Source organism: Tachyglossus aculeatus, chromosome X1, assembly GCF_015852505.1.
Source record: "Tachyglossus aculeatus isolate mTacAcu1 chromosome X1, mTacAcu1.pri, whole genome shotgun sequence".
Taxonomy (NCBI): Eukaryota; Metazoa; Chordata; class Mammalia; order Monotremata; family Tachyglossidae; genus Tachyglossus; species Tachyglossus aculeatus.
The window spans coordinates 109,435,521-109,450,784 of record NC_052101.1 but is presented as its reverse complement, the minus strand read 5'-3'; the positions used below and the strand labels follow the sequence as shown (position 1 = coordinate 109,450,784).

The following is a 15,264-nucleotide window of genomic DNA, read 5'->3' as shown; positions in this document are numbered from 1 at the left end:
CCTCGTGTCTCTCCCCACTTCAATCCATACTCCGTGCTGCTGCCCGGATTGTCTTTGTCCGGAAATGCTCTGGGCATGTTACTCCCCTCCTCAAAAATCTCCAGTGGCTACCAATCAACCTGCGCATCAGGCAGAAACTCCTCACCCTGGGCTTCAAGGCTGTCCATCACCTCGCCCCCTCCTACCTCACCTCCCTTCTCTCCTTCTCCAGCCCAGCCCGCACCCTCCGCTCCTCTGCTGCTAATCTCCTCACCGTACCTCATTTTCGCCTGTCCCGCCATCGACCCCCGGCCCACGTCATCCCCCGGGCCTGGAATGCCCTCCCTCTGCCCATCCGCCAAGCTAGCTCTCTTCCTCCTTTCAAGGCCCTACTGAGAGCTCACCTCCTCCAGGAGGCCTTCCCAGACTGAGCCCCTTCCTTCCTCTCCCCCTCGTCCCCCTCTCCATCCCCCCCATCTTACCTCCTTCCCTTCCCCACAACACCTGTATATATGTTTGTACATATTTGTTACTCTATTTATTTATTTATTTATTTATTTATTTTACTTGTGCATATCTATTCTATTTATTTTATTTTGTTAGTATGCTTGGTTTTGTTCTCTGTCTCCCCCTTTTAGACTGTGAGCCCACTTTTGGTTAGGGACTGTCTCTATATGTTGCCAACTTGTACTTCCCAAGCGCTTAGTACAGTGCTCTGCACACAGTAAGCGCTCAATAAATACGATTGATGATGATGATGAAAATGGGGCTTAAGACTGTAAGCCCCATGTAGGGCAACCTGCTTACCTTGTATCTACCCCAGCGCTTAGAACAGTGCTTGGCACATAGTAAGCCCTTAACAGATACCATCATTATTATTATTATTCAGCACTTAGAACAGTGCTTGACACGTAGGGCATGCTTAATCAATCAGTCAGTCGTATTGAGCGCTTACTGTGTGCAGAGCACTGTACTAAGCGCTTGGGAAGTACAAGTTGGCAACATATAAAGCTTAACAGATTTATTAAGTCATGGCTCATTCCTCCTATACCTCAGTTCTTTACTCTGCATTTAACAGTATTAGAAATCCCCAGTCCTTTCCGTTTTTTTCTTCATTTCTCAGAATCATTTTGTTAGCATAAACTTGATTTAACACCTTATGTACTTCACATCTTTGTGTATTTCAGTGCAAAGATACTGGAGCTTTCACTGTAGTAGTAGATAACTACGTTAAGGAGGAAGAGGGCACAGGTGTTGTACACCAGGCTCCGTACTTTGGTGCTGTAAGTATAATTGATGTAATTGATACTGATTAATTTTAATTTACTTATGTGAAATTAATGGTTCAATCGAGAGCTTACCAGTTGAGCCCTAGGGAAGAGCTTTTGATTAATTGCCAATATATTCACATTTCGAGTGTACATCTGTTTATTCTTGTGGAGATGGGAGGAGGACGTTATTATCAGTTGATTCTGTATTGAATAGTAGATTCAGCGCTTAGAACAGTGCTTGGCGCACAGTAAGCGCTTAACGAATGCCATTGTTATTATTAGTATTATCTTTTGTTTTTATCTGGGACGTGTCACACTGATAACGTCTTTCACATTTGTACACTGCGTTCATGAAAACGTCGTGCATCTTTTTGGACCCACTGCCGTTTTTCTTGTGGTACTTACATGCTTGCCATGTGCCAGGCTCTGTACTAAGTGCCGGAGTAAATACAAGCTAATCAGGAGGGATGTGATCCAGGTCCCACATGGGGCTCTCAGTATTAATCCCTATTTTACAGATGAGGTAACCGAGGCACAGAGAAGTTAAGAAAGGTTATATAGCGAACAAGTGGCGGAGCTAGGATTAGAATACAGGACCCACTGCCGTTTTTCTTATGGTACTTACATGCTTGCCATGTGCCAGGCTCTGTACTAAGTGCCGGGGTAAATACAAGCTAATCAGGAGGGACGTGATCCATGTCCCACATGGGGCTCTCAGTATTAATCCCTATTTTACAGATGAGGTAACCGAGGCACAGAGAAGTTAAGAAAGGTTATATAGCGAACCAGTGGCGGAGCCAGGATTAGAATACAGGTCCCCCTGACGCCCAGGCCCGTGGGCTGTCCAGTAGGCCACTCTGCTTCTCCATTCAGGCTGAACAACTCAACACTTTTAAAATTTGTGTGCTGAATTGCATCTGAATGGTCCCAGTTCGGCACCTGTTCTCCTTCCTACCTAAACTGCGAGCCCCATGTGGGTCAGGGATTGGGTCCGACCTGATTGCTGCGCATCTATCCCAGTGCTTAGGACAGCGCTTCACACATAGTAAGCACTTAACAGGCATCGCGTTCATTGCCACCCTTGATGGTTTTGCAGTAGTGGTGATGGCTTGCGCTGAACCATCCGCATTCTCACCCAGTGCCCCCAAGACCAACAGCCCACTTTGTGAGGTTGCCGATAGGGACAACAGGTGCAGTCTCAGGCCACTCCAACAGACTTCACTGAAAGCAAACGCCGCTGTGCCCCTCCCTCATTCGGTAAGACGTCATGGAACCACCTTAGCTTGGGTTAAGAGAATTTTTTTCCACAAAGAGAACAAAAAATAACTATGACAACGAAAGCATGCGCAGTGGTCATTCACGCGATTAGGCAAGAATGTCGGAATAGGGTGTAGGCAGACGTGGGCAGGTCTGTTTAGGGACCGGTGTAGGGTCATCTGACATTTCCTTCTACCTCAGGGCAGTTTTGTAAGGACTGTTCTCTATGTGTTCTCTCCGACTATTTGACTGCCAAACCAGCCGCTTGAAAGCCACTTCCTTAATGCGGGAAGACCTCAGAAATAAGGACGCGTGTAGCATCTCCATTAAGGCCTACAATGTCACCTAGGGCTAGGATATTAACTCGGCCTCTGGAGAAGCAGCGCGGCCTCGTGGAAAGAGCACAGGCTTGGGAGTCAGAGGTCATGGGTTCGAATCCCAGCTCTGCCACATGTCTGCTGTGGGACCTTGGGCAAGTCACTTAACTTCTCTGAGCCTCAGTTACCTCATCTGTAAAATGGGGATTAAGACTGTGAGTCCCACACGGGACAACCTCATCACCTTGTATCCCCCCCCCAGCACTTAGAACAGTGCTTTGCACATAGTAAGCGCTTAACAAATGCCATCATTATTATTATCTCATCTGTAAAATGGGGCTTAAGACTGATCTTAATCAGGTTGTAAAACCTGATCACCTTGTATCCCCCCCCAACCCTTAGAACAGTGCTTTGCACATAGTAAGCGCTTAACAAATACCATCATTATTATTATCTCATCTGTAAAATGGGGATTAAGACTGATTTTAATCAGGTTGTAAAACCTGATCACCTTGTATCCCCCCCAACACTTAGAACAGTGCTTTGCACATAGTAAGCGCTTAACAAATGCCATCATTATTATTATCTCATCTGTAAAATGGGGATTAAGACTGATCTTAATCAGGTTGTAAAACCTGATCACCTTGTATCCCCCTCAGCACTTAGAACAGTGCTTTACACATAGTAAGCGCTTAACAAATGCCATCATTATTATTATCTCATCTGTAAAATGGGGATTAAGACTGATCTTAATCAGGTTGTAAAACCTGATCACCTTGTATCCCCCCAGCACTTAGAACAGTGCTTAATCAGGTTGTAAAACCTGATCACCTTGTATCCCCCCAGCACTTAGAACAGTGCTTTGCACATAGTAAGCGCTTAAATACCATCATTGTTATTATCTCATCTGTAAAATGGGGATTAAGACTGATCTTAATCAGGTTGTAAAACCTGATCACCTTGTATCCCCCCCAACACTTAGAACAGTGCTTTGCACATAGTAAGTGCTTAACAAATACCATCATTATTATTATCTCATCTGTAAAATGGGGATTAAGACTGATCTTAATCAGGTTGTAAAACCTGATCACCTTGTATCCCCCCCAGCACTTAGAACAGTGCTTTGCACATAGTAAGCACTTAACAAATACCATCATTACTATCATCTCATCTGTAAAATGGGGATTAAGACTGATCTTAATCAGGTTGTAAAACCTGATCACCTTGTATCCCCCCCAGCACTTAGAACAGTGCTTTGCACATAGTAAGCGCTTAACAAATACCATTGTTATTATTATCTCATCTGTAAAATGGGGATTAAGACTGATCTTAATCAGGTTGTAAAACCTGATCACCTTGTATCCCCCCCAACACTTAGAACAGTGCTTTGCACATAGTAAGCGCTTAACAAATACCATCATTACTATCATCTCATCTGTAAAATGGGGATTAAGACTGATTTTAATCAGGTTGTAAAACCTGATCACCTTGTATCCCCCCCAGCACTTAGAACAGTGCTTTGCACATAGTAAGCGCTTAACAAATACCATCGTTATTATTATCTCATCTGTAAAATGGGGATTAAGACTGATCTTAATCAGGTTGTAAAACCTGATCACCTTGTATCCCCCCCAACACTTAGAACAGTGCTTTGCACATAGTAAGCGCTTAACAAATACCATCATTACTATCATCTCATCTGTAAAATGGGGATTAAGACTGATCTTAATCAGGTTGTAAAACCTGATCACCTTGTATCCCCCCCCAGCACTTAGAACAGTGCTTTGCACATAGTAAGCACTTAACAAATACCATCATTACTATCATCTCATCTGTAAAATGGGGATTAAGACTGATCTTAATCAGGTTGTAAAACCTGATCACCTTGTATCCCCCCCAGCACTTAGAACAGTGCTTTGCACATAGTAAGCGCTTAACAAATACCATTGTTATTATTATCTCATCTGTAAAATGGGGATTAAGACTGATCTTAATCAGGTTGTAAAACCTGATCACCTTGTATCCCCCCCAACACTTAGAACAGTGCTTTGCACATAGTAAGCGCTTAACAAATACCATCATTACTATCATCTCATCTGTAAAATGGGGATTAAGACTGATCTTAATCAGGTTGTAAAACCTGATCACCTTGTATCCCCCCCAGCACTTAGAACAGTGCTTTGCACATAGTAAGCGCTTAACAAATACCATCGTTATTATTATCTCATCTGTAAAATGGGGATTAAGACTGATCTTAATCAGGTTGTAAAACCTGATCACCTTGTATCCCCCCCAACACTTAGAACAGTGCTTTGCACATAGTAAGCGCTTAACAAATACCATCATTACTATCATCTCATCTGTAAAATGGGGATTAAGACTGATCTTAATCAGGTTGTAAAACCTGATCACTTTGTATCCCCCCCAGCACTTAGAACAGTGCTTTGCACATAGTAAGCGCTTAACAAATACCATCGTTACTATCATCTCATCTGTAAAATGGGGATTAAGACTGATCTTAATCAGGTTGTAAAACCTGATCACCTTGTATCCCCCCCAACACTTAGAACAGTGCTTTGCACATAGTAAGCGCTTAACAAATACCATCATTATTATTATCTCATCTGTAAAATGGGGATTAAGACTGATCTTAATCAAGTTGTAAAACCTGATCACCTTGTATCCCCCCCAACACTTAGAACAGTGCTTTGCACATAGTAAGCGCTTAACAAATACCATCATTACTATCATCTCATCTGTAAAATGGGGATTAAGACTGATCTTAATCAGGTTGTAAAACCTGATCACCTTGTATCCCCCCCAGCACTTAGAACAGTGCTTTGCACATAGTAAGCACTTAACAAATACCATCATTATTATTATCTCATCTGTAAAATGGGGATTAAGACTGATCTTAATCAGGTTGTAAAACCTGATCACCTTGTATCCCCCCAACACTTAGAACAGTGCTTTGCACATAGTAAGCGCTTAACAAATACCATCATTACTATCATCTCATCTGTAAAATGGGGATTAAGACTGATCTTAATCAGGTTGTAAAACCTGATCACCTTGTATCCCCCCCAACACTTAGAACAGTGCTTTGCACATAGTAAGCGCTTAACAAATAACATCATTATTATTATCTCATCTGTAAAATGGGGATTAAGACTGATCTTAATCAGGTTGTAAAACCTGATCACCTTGTATCCCCCCAACACTTAGAACAGTGCTTTGCACATAGTAAGCGCTTAACAAATACCATCATTTCTATCATCTCATCTGTAAAATGGGGATTAAGACTGATCTTAATCAGGTTGTAAAACCTGATCACCTTGTATCCCCCCCAACACTTAGAACAGTGCTTTGCACATAGTAAGCGCTTAACAAATACCATCATTATTATTATCTCATCTGTAAAATGGGGCTTAAGACTGATCTTAATCAGGTTGTAAAACCTGATCACCTTGTATCCCCCCCAACACTTAGAACAGTGCTTTGCACATAGTAAGCGCTTAACAAATACCATCATTATTATTATCTCATCTGTAAAATGGGGCTTAAGACTGATCTTAATCAGGTTGTAAAACCTGATCACCTTGTATCCCCCCCAACACTTAGAACAGTGCTTTGCACATAGTAAGCGCTTAACAAATACCATCGTTATTATCATCTCATCTGTAAAATGGGGATTAAGACTGATCTTAATCAGGTTGTAAAACCTGATCACCTTGTATCCCCCCCAACACTTAGAACAGTGCTTTGCACATAGTAAGTACTTAACAAATACCATTATTATTATCTTTTAGACTGTGAGCCCACTGTTGGGTAGGGACTGTCTCTGTATGTTGCCAACTTGTACTTCCCAAGCGCTTAGTACAGTGCTCTGCACACAGTAAGCGCTCAATAAATACGATTGATGATGATGATGATGAGAAGCAGCGCGGCCTCGTGGAAAGAGCACGGGCCCGAAAGTCGGAGGACCTGGATTCCAATCCCAACTCTGCCACATGTCTGCTGGGTGACTTTGGGCAAGCCACTTCACTTTTCTGGGCCTCGGGTACCTCATCTGATAAATGGGGATTAAAGCTGTGTGCCCCATATGGGACGTGGACCGCGTGTAACCCCGTGGTCTTGTATCTACCCCAACATTTAGTACAGTGCCTGGCACATTGTAAGTGCTTAACAAATACTATGTTTAAAAACGAAAAAAAATCTGCCCAGTCCCCAGGCTACAAATGACAGCATCCCTTCTGAGTGCTGCCTGTTCTCGTGGGTACCCAGTGACAGGGGAAGAGATTGAAGTGGCACATAAAGATTGTGCAGGAGTGGGGCAGGTTACACCACCAGTGAAAGAAGATGGGCATACCCTGCTTGTTACCCAATTGTCATTTGGTTTCGGGACGTACACTGTTTAATAACAGTGTATTATTAACTGTTAAGTGTATTATTAACTGTTATTATTAACAGTTTAATAACAGTGTATTAAACAGTAACACTGTTTAATAACGCGACTCTTCACTATCCCTTTATAACGTGCTGGCAATTAGAGGGGAGTCAGTAAGACTGACTCTTACTCAAGAGTTGAGAAGAAAATAGCGAAGCAGCATGGCTCAGTGAAAAAGAGCCCAGGCTTTGGAGTCAGAGGTCACGGGTTCAAACGCCGGCTCTGCCAATTGTCAGCTGTGTGACTTTGGGCAAGTCACACAACTTCTCTGGGCCTCAGTTCCCTCATCTGTAAAATGAGGATTAAGACTGTGAGCCCCCCGTGGGACAGCCTGATCACCTCGTAACCTCCCCAGTGCTTAGAACAGTGCTTTGCACATAGTGAGCGCTTAATAAATGCCATCATTATTATTAAAGACGGGAGATGTGATTTCCTGTAACTCAAGACCCACTGGATCTAAATTTACAACTGCTCCATTTGTATTTTGAAGCAGCGTGGCTCAGTGGAAAGAGCCCGGGCTTTGGAGTCATGAGGTCGTGGGTTCAAATCCCGGCTCCGCCACTTGTCAGCTGTGTGACTTTGGGCAAGTCACTTAACTTCTCTGGGCCTCAGTTCCCTCATCTGTAAAATGGGGATGAAGACTGTGAGCCCCACGTGGGACAGCCTGATTACCTTGTATCTCCCCCAGCGCTTAGAACAGTGCTTTGCACATAGTAAGCGCTTAACAAATGCCAACATTATTATTATTGTTATAATGTTAAAAGACTAGACACCAACGTAAAGAGAAAGCTGGTTTACCTTGGCTGTCATCCATTCGGTTGTGTTTATTGAGCGCTTACTGTGTGCAGAGCACTGTCCTTGTGCTGTCTGGTCTTGGGCCTCGTGGATTGTGTATGTGTATCAAAGCAGCCACACGGATATTGAAAACATGCACTCCTGGTGATTGGGTACTGTTCTTTTTTTCCAGGATGACTACAGGGTGTGTATGGACTTCAACATTATTCAGAAAGACTCAGTACCAGTTTGTCCTGTTGATGCTTCTGGCTGTTTCACAGCAGATGTGACAGACTTTTCTGGGCAGTATGTGAAGGTTTGTGGACTAGGCCAAATAGAAAAATCTTCTCTGTGAGTGTGGTACAAGATAGCCTAACCATCTCAAGCACTTTGCAGTTTCAGGGGTTTTTTTTTTCAGTGCTATAATTTGCATTTGGAAAGCTTTTTTATATATCAAATAAGGCTCTTGTTTAAGTGGATTTTAGGGGCACAGATTGGAATTTAAGGTGGATATCTTTCAACATCTGTAAAATTCAACATCCGTAATTTCACCCAAGGAACTTTCCCTCCCCCTGACACACACACACCTTTGTTTTTTGTCACCTCTACCCTCTGCTTGGTCCTAGCAGTAATCAATCAGTCAATCAATCAGTCGTATTTATTGAGCGCTTACTATGTGCAGAGCACTGTACTAAGCGCTTGGGAAGTACAAATTGGCAACACATAGAGACAGTCCCTACCCAACAGTGGGCTCACAGTCTAAAAGGGGGAGACAGAGAACAGAACCAAACATACCAACAAAATAAAATAAATAGGATAGAAATGTACAAGTAAAATAAATAAATAAATAAAGAGTAATAAATATGTGCAACCATATATACATATATACAGGTGCAGTGGGGAAGGGAAGGAGGTAAGATGGGGGCGGATGGAGAGGGGGACGAGGGGGAGAGGAAGGAAGGGGCTCAGTCTGGGAAGGCCTCCTGGAGGAGGTGAGTGGCAAGAGAAGTTTTTATAGGCTTTTGGAAGGTGGTAAACAAAATTGTTCCTAGTATTCAATCGTATTTATTGAGCGCTTACTGTGTGCAGAGTATAGATTGATGTGACCCTGCCCCCCTCACCCCCCAAATATATTTCTCCATCCAGAATGATGACCACTTACTCTTATCCTTTGTTTCCTGTGTTTTCTGCCCGTTTTCTCTCCATGACAGAACATTCCCTTCATGCTCATGAATAGCCCCCTTTTTTTCTTTTTTCTTTTCTTTTGTTTTTTTTTTTTTTTAACTCCCTGGACTTCCAAAGATTAGTAGGACTTGGATACTTGGAATATGCCACTGTGTATGGCCCGGGGCCCAAACCTGGAATGAGGGTATGTGTGGAGGTGTGCCAGATATTTGTTTTGTTTTACAGTTCTTGGCAGGCTTTGGACCCCCCACCAAAGAATGAGCCAGTCTCTAAAACCTGGCAATATTTAGTTGTACCGTGGAATATTCCAGCTAAAGCATCGCTCCTTAGAGATCAGCGTGTACTGTAGATTAATATAATCCCGGTAAATTGACCCAGTTTTCAACTACAGAAGCTCTATTCTGCATCTGTCTAAAGCTCACCCTTTTTTCATTTTGTAGGATGCAGATAAAAATATCATCCGAACTCTGAAGGAGCGAGGCCGACTTGTTCTGGCCAGTACTTTCAATCACAACTACCCGTTTTGCTGGAGGTAAGACCATGCAGAGCTCATCTAAATTGGTAGGAATCCCTGTATGCAGTGGGATTCGTAATTGTAGTAGTTGATTTAGTTTTCTTTGCCGAGATACTAGTTGTGTAGTGAAGGAACACAAGTCGGAGAGTCAGGAGACCTGGATTCTAGTCGGTTTTTGCCTACTGGCCTGTTCAGTCCATCAGTCGGTGGCATTTACTGAGCACTTACTGTGTGCAGAGCACTGTACTAAGCACTGTGGAGCATACAGTTTAACAGAGTTGGTAGACACGATCCCTGCCCACAGCAGGCTTACAGTCTAGACGGCCTGTTCTGTGATTGCAGAGAAGTCACTTAATAATAATGATATTAAGCATTTACTGTGTGCGAGGCACTGTTCTAAGCGCTGGGGGGATACAAGGTGATCAGTTTGTCCCACATGGGGCTCACAGTCTTAATCCCCATTTTACAGATGAGGTAACTGAAGCACAGAGAAGTTGTGACTTGCCCAAAGTCACACAGCTAAGTGGTGGAGCCGGGATTAGAACCCATGACCTCTGACTCCCAAGCCCGTACTCTTTCCACTGAGCCACGCTGCTTCTGTTTGTGCTTGTTTCCTCATGAGGTTTCCTGCCTTTTACTACTCCATGAGGATTTTGAGAGGATAAAATGAGGTGAAAACACCTCATATGAAAACACTTGGGGAAGATGACATCTGGGGACAAATGCAAGGTGGTATATTATTAGGCAGAAAATTGAGGAGAAGGCCTAGGGGAGGATGTTGGGAGATGAGCTTGGAGGGCTAGAGGGTGCAAGGGGATGAAGTAAAATTAGGGTCAGCGTAAGCGTTAGCCACCACTATCTTCTGTACAAAGTCATGGTATTACTATTTCTAGCTATTCTCCACCTGTTCCCACAGCTTCAACTACCATCTCTGTGTAGATGATTCCCAAATCTTCTCCAGCCCTGACCTCTCCTGCTCAAAAAGCTCCAGCAGTTACCCATCCACCTGCACATCAAATAGCATCCTCCCTACCATTGGCATTAGAGCACTCGGTCACCTTGCCCCCGCCTAGCTAACCTTGCTGATTTCCTTGCTAAAACCCAGCCCACTCACTATCTCGATCATCATCATCATCATCAATCGTATTTATTGAGCGCTTACTATGTGCAGAGCCCTGTACTAAGCGCTTGGGAAGTACAAATTGGCAACATATAGAGACAGTCCCTACCCAACAGTGGGCTCACAGTCTAAAAGGGGGAGACAGAGAACAAAACCAAACATACTAACAAAATAAAATAAATAGAAAATATAGATCTCGATCTCATCTATCTCACCAGGTTCATACCTAGACAAGGGGGCAGTCCTGCATCCCAGTGGGCAGGGCTTGGGAGGAGAGCGGAGAAACTGCCGATCCCTCCCGATTTGGAATTAGCAGGCGCCTCGTGCACTTTCCCGGTGTGGGGCTTCAGCTTGTACGAGGATAAGTGACAGAAGCAGCGTGGCCTAATGGGAGTCAGAGGACCTGGGTTCTAATCGTGGCACTGCCAGTTCTCACTGTTGTGGGGCCCTCAGGCTTCAGTGCACCCCAAATACGTGCCCCACGGTGCGTGCCTTGTAGGGGGATGAATCCGGGCCGCGGCGGTGGTCTCACCCAGAGAAGGGCCAAGTGGGACTGCAGCACGCTTAGGGACGTGGCTTGGCATCCTCACAGGCCACTCACTCGTGACGAGTGAGTCTCCACTCTGCTGGCTTGCAACCTCACCGCAGAGGGCCGTGTTCAGCAAGGTTGTAGGCTCCGGTCCCTTACCCACAGGGCTGTAAGCATGTGGCTCAAGGTTGAAACGGTTGCTATTATGTAATGAGAAAGCTAAACCCTCTTTGAGATAGATACGGTGGGAATCATCCAATATTTGGGTGGCAAAGAATTCTTGTATATATAGAACGCAGTACCGCCTCTTACTTAGATAAAATCATTTAATTATGGTCTATCTGTTAAATATTTTTTTTAGCAGCAGACACCTGAAATGGGCGATATGATAATAGAAGCAATTGTCGGTAATCTGCTTTGTGCTATTTCCTTGTCTCCGCCCTAATCCTTCCTGTACAGATCAGACACGCCGCTGATTTACAAAGCCGTGCCAAGCTGGTTTGTTCGAGTGGAGTGCATGGTGGATAAATTGTTGAAGAATAACGACCAGTGCTATTGGTAATGTAACTCACCTGGGGCTTTGTCTTTTGCTTTCTCATTGTCTTTGCAGCTCTGGCGCACTTGGAAATAAATCTGCTTTCTTGTAGAGATCCCTATAATTGAAAATGTCCTGTTTTTAGGGACTAACTTGGCTCATTTTCTGAAACACTCCTATTATGCATCCCTGTAAAGCCTTCCTGCTTTTAACTACTCATTTGGATTGATTTTTAATTGGTAGCATGATGGGAGTTGCCTTTCACAGGAGCCAGTGTACTATTGAGCAATTTGGAGGTGAGAGGTTATGCACTGCTACTTATTAAAGGTAAGGTTATTCTTAGAAGGCAAAAATCCTGAAGATCCCATTGTAACAAGGACAGTTAATCTGTAGTTTGTAAAGTTTCATTCGTAAGATCAACTGGATTTGCTTTTGGCGGTCTCCCATGCCGAACCTGTACTGGCGTAACCGTTCAGAACTTCAGGACTTTCTCGCTGCCACCCAGTCACCCTTTGGCCATTTCGAAAGGCAACTGCTTAGTACCGTGCCGACTTTTTCCTTTCCCGAGTGTCGCCCTTTGCGGGGGAAGGTGTTAGGCCTGGCGGCAGCAATCTACACCAAAAATCAGGGGATGAAGTGCTTTTCCCCCCTGCTTCCTGTATTGTGACAGGAGGTGTCTACTGGGGTGAAAGAGCAACCGTTAGAGGAATGGAAGAGAGAATGAGTGGGTGTTGATGCAGCGGGAGGTGTCTGGGGAAAGTGGGGGAGGATGTGGATCATCCCGCCGAGCTTCAGCCAAGCGTGGCAAGAGAATTATTAGATTTGGCGCGCTTGTTCATCAAAAATAACCATCCAAGTTAAGTACAGTAACTAACGGTTTAGAAGTTGGAGGATTTTTACCTGATTTCTCCCTAACACGTTTTCACACAAGGAATATTCCCACACATTTTGACAGGTGCATTTTGACAGCGAATATGCTGCGTCTGACTAAAGTTAATAGAGTACATTTGTCAAGTTGCAAATTTCCTCTTGGTGTCGTACATCTGGGTTTCTTATCAGCCTCCACAGTCAGCTTGCTCCCTAATCCTTCTGGCTATTTTCAGAGTAGTACGTTGGGGAGAAATATGGAAGTTGGCTTTGGATCCATTTTAGGGGGGATTTGGATGAGGCGGCAGAGGGTTCCAAGGCTGAGCTACGTACCAGCCCATTCTCCCTGACCCACTCAGGACTAACAAAGTCTGTGGCCTCATTCTGATTTGACTGGAGGGAGGTTAGAGGAATCATTCAATCAATCGTATTTATCGATTGCTTACTCTGGGCAGAGCACTATACTAAACTTGTGGGAGAGGACAATACAACAGAATTAGCAGACACAATCCCTGCCCCTAACGAGCTTTCAGTCTAGAGGGATCCATCCTACTCTTCCTCCCCAAATGACCTCAACCTGGGTTCTTTTAACCTTAGTGGTCGTGGCGGCTGGGTGGTGGAAGAAAAGGGTCCCCGGTCTGGGGCCTGAGTTTTCACCACCAGCTCACCACTTGGGAAGCCTCTCTGAGCCACAAGTAATAATAATAAGAATAACGGTGGTGTTTAAGTGCTTACTGTGTCACAGTTCTGAGCGCTGGAGAAGATACGAGATAATCAGATCAGACACAGTCCCTGTCCCTCACGGGGCTCAGCATCTAAGTAGCGGAGGGGGGGAACGGGTATTGAACCCCCAATTTACAGGTGAGGTAACTGAGGCAGAGCGAAGTTAGGTGACTCGCCCAAGATCACGCAGCAGGCGCATGGCGGAATCGGGATTAGGACCCAGATCCTTGACTCCCAGGGCTGTGCTCTTTCCACTAGGCCACGCAGCTCCTCAGCGGGTGAGGTGTGAGAATTATGGTGGTCAATGATGATCCGGCTACCAATAATAATAGTAATTGTGGTATTTAAGTACCCAGTACATGTCAAGCAGCTTTGTCCTTCTCCCTACCTCCCTTCCGGTCTCTGTGAGGAAGCAAGGCACTACGGAAATGGGTGCCAGTTGAGGCCGATGAAGCACCCATCCCCGTATACGTAGGGCTCGTACCTTTTCCCCCGGTCCTGTCGCATGCTAGGTCTTCCATTGTCGCCTAATCGTATGCTTTCTCGGAAATCCTGCTCTTTATAGTAACACCTTCTGAGGCTAAAACTACTGAATACTGAATATTTATTCAGAGAATAAATATTCAGAGAAGCAGCGTGGCTCAGTGGAAAAGAGCGCGGGCTTTGGAATCAGAGGTCATGGGTTCAAATCCCGGCTCCGCCAGTTGTCAGTTGTGTGACTTTGGGCAAGTCACTTAACTTCTCTGTGCCTCAGTTGCCTCATCTGTAAAATGGGGATGAAGACTATGAGCCCCACGTGGGACAACCTGATCACCTTGTAACCTCCCCAGCGCTTAGAACAGTGCTTTGCACATAGTAAGCGCTTAATAAATGCCATTATTATTATTATTATTATTTTGTTAATGATGTGCATATAGCTTTAATTCTATTAGTTCTGACGACTTTGACACCTGTCTATGTGTTTTGTTTTGTTGTCTGTCTCCCCCTTCTAGACTGTGAGCCCGCTGTTGGGTAGGGACCGTCCTTATATGTTGCCAACTTGTACTTCCCAAGCGCTTAGTCCAGTGCTCCGCACATATTAAGCACTCAATAAATACGGTTGAATGAATGAATGAATACGATTAATTCACATAATTACGATTGAGTGAATGAATGAATACCGAGGCGATAAGGAATAAGGAATTGGAATGAAGCCGTGGCTTTGGGTTACATTTTGTCCTCTGATCTGGGCATTTGGGAGAGTTGGAGTGCCTTTCAGCCTAAATTGACCCTTACAGATCAGTTTCGTTTGCAAAGTATTTTTAGTATTAGAAATGACCTGGGCTATTGTCCCTTAAGAAGAACCAACTATTTTATTTTAGTTGTCACATTTGATGAAGCTAAGATTGAACAGAAGTTTCTTTTGCACATTTTTTTCTATCCTGACTGAATCTTGAATTATGTTTTTTAAATGTAGAAACTCTAGAGAGGCTTTCATTAATATTAAATGCCCCAATGATCACAGAAACGTATGGTAAATTGTAACTTTCGCATGACATTTACCCAATTTTATCTACTAATTTTCGCATGACATTTACCTGCACAGTTGGCCATATGAGAAGCAAAATGATCTTTTGGAAAGAGTACAGGCCCGGGAGTCAGAGGACCTGGGTTCTAATACTGGCCCTGCCCTGCTTGCTGTCTGACCTTGGGCAAATCACTTCAGTTCTCTGTGCCTCATTTGCCTCATCTGTGAAGTGGGGATTC

General features: G+C 44.2%; 1 protein-coding gene across 1 annotated transcript in view; it reads left to right on the top strand.

Moving 5' to 3' along the window:
* The window catches only part of IARS1 (isoleucyl-tRNA synthetase 1), a 139,077-nt gene that overhangs the window by 32,019 nt on the left and 91,794 nt on the right, over window positions 1-15,264 (top strand). The window contains exons 10-13 of the mRNA XM_038772223.1: window positions 1,167-1,262; window positions 8,239-8,361; window positions 9,671-9,762; window positions 11,853-11,951. Coding sequence (XP_038628151.1) covers window positions 1,167-1,262; window positions 8,239-8,361; window positions 9,671-9,762; window positions 11,853-11,951 — 410 coding nt within the window. The remainder of the gene's footprint in view (window positions 1-1,166; window positions 1,263-8,238; window positions 8,362-9,670; window positions 9,763-11,852; window positions 11,952-15,264) is intronic.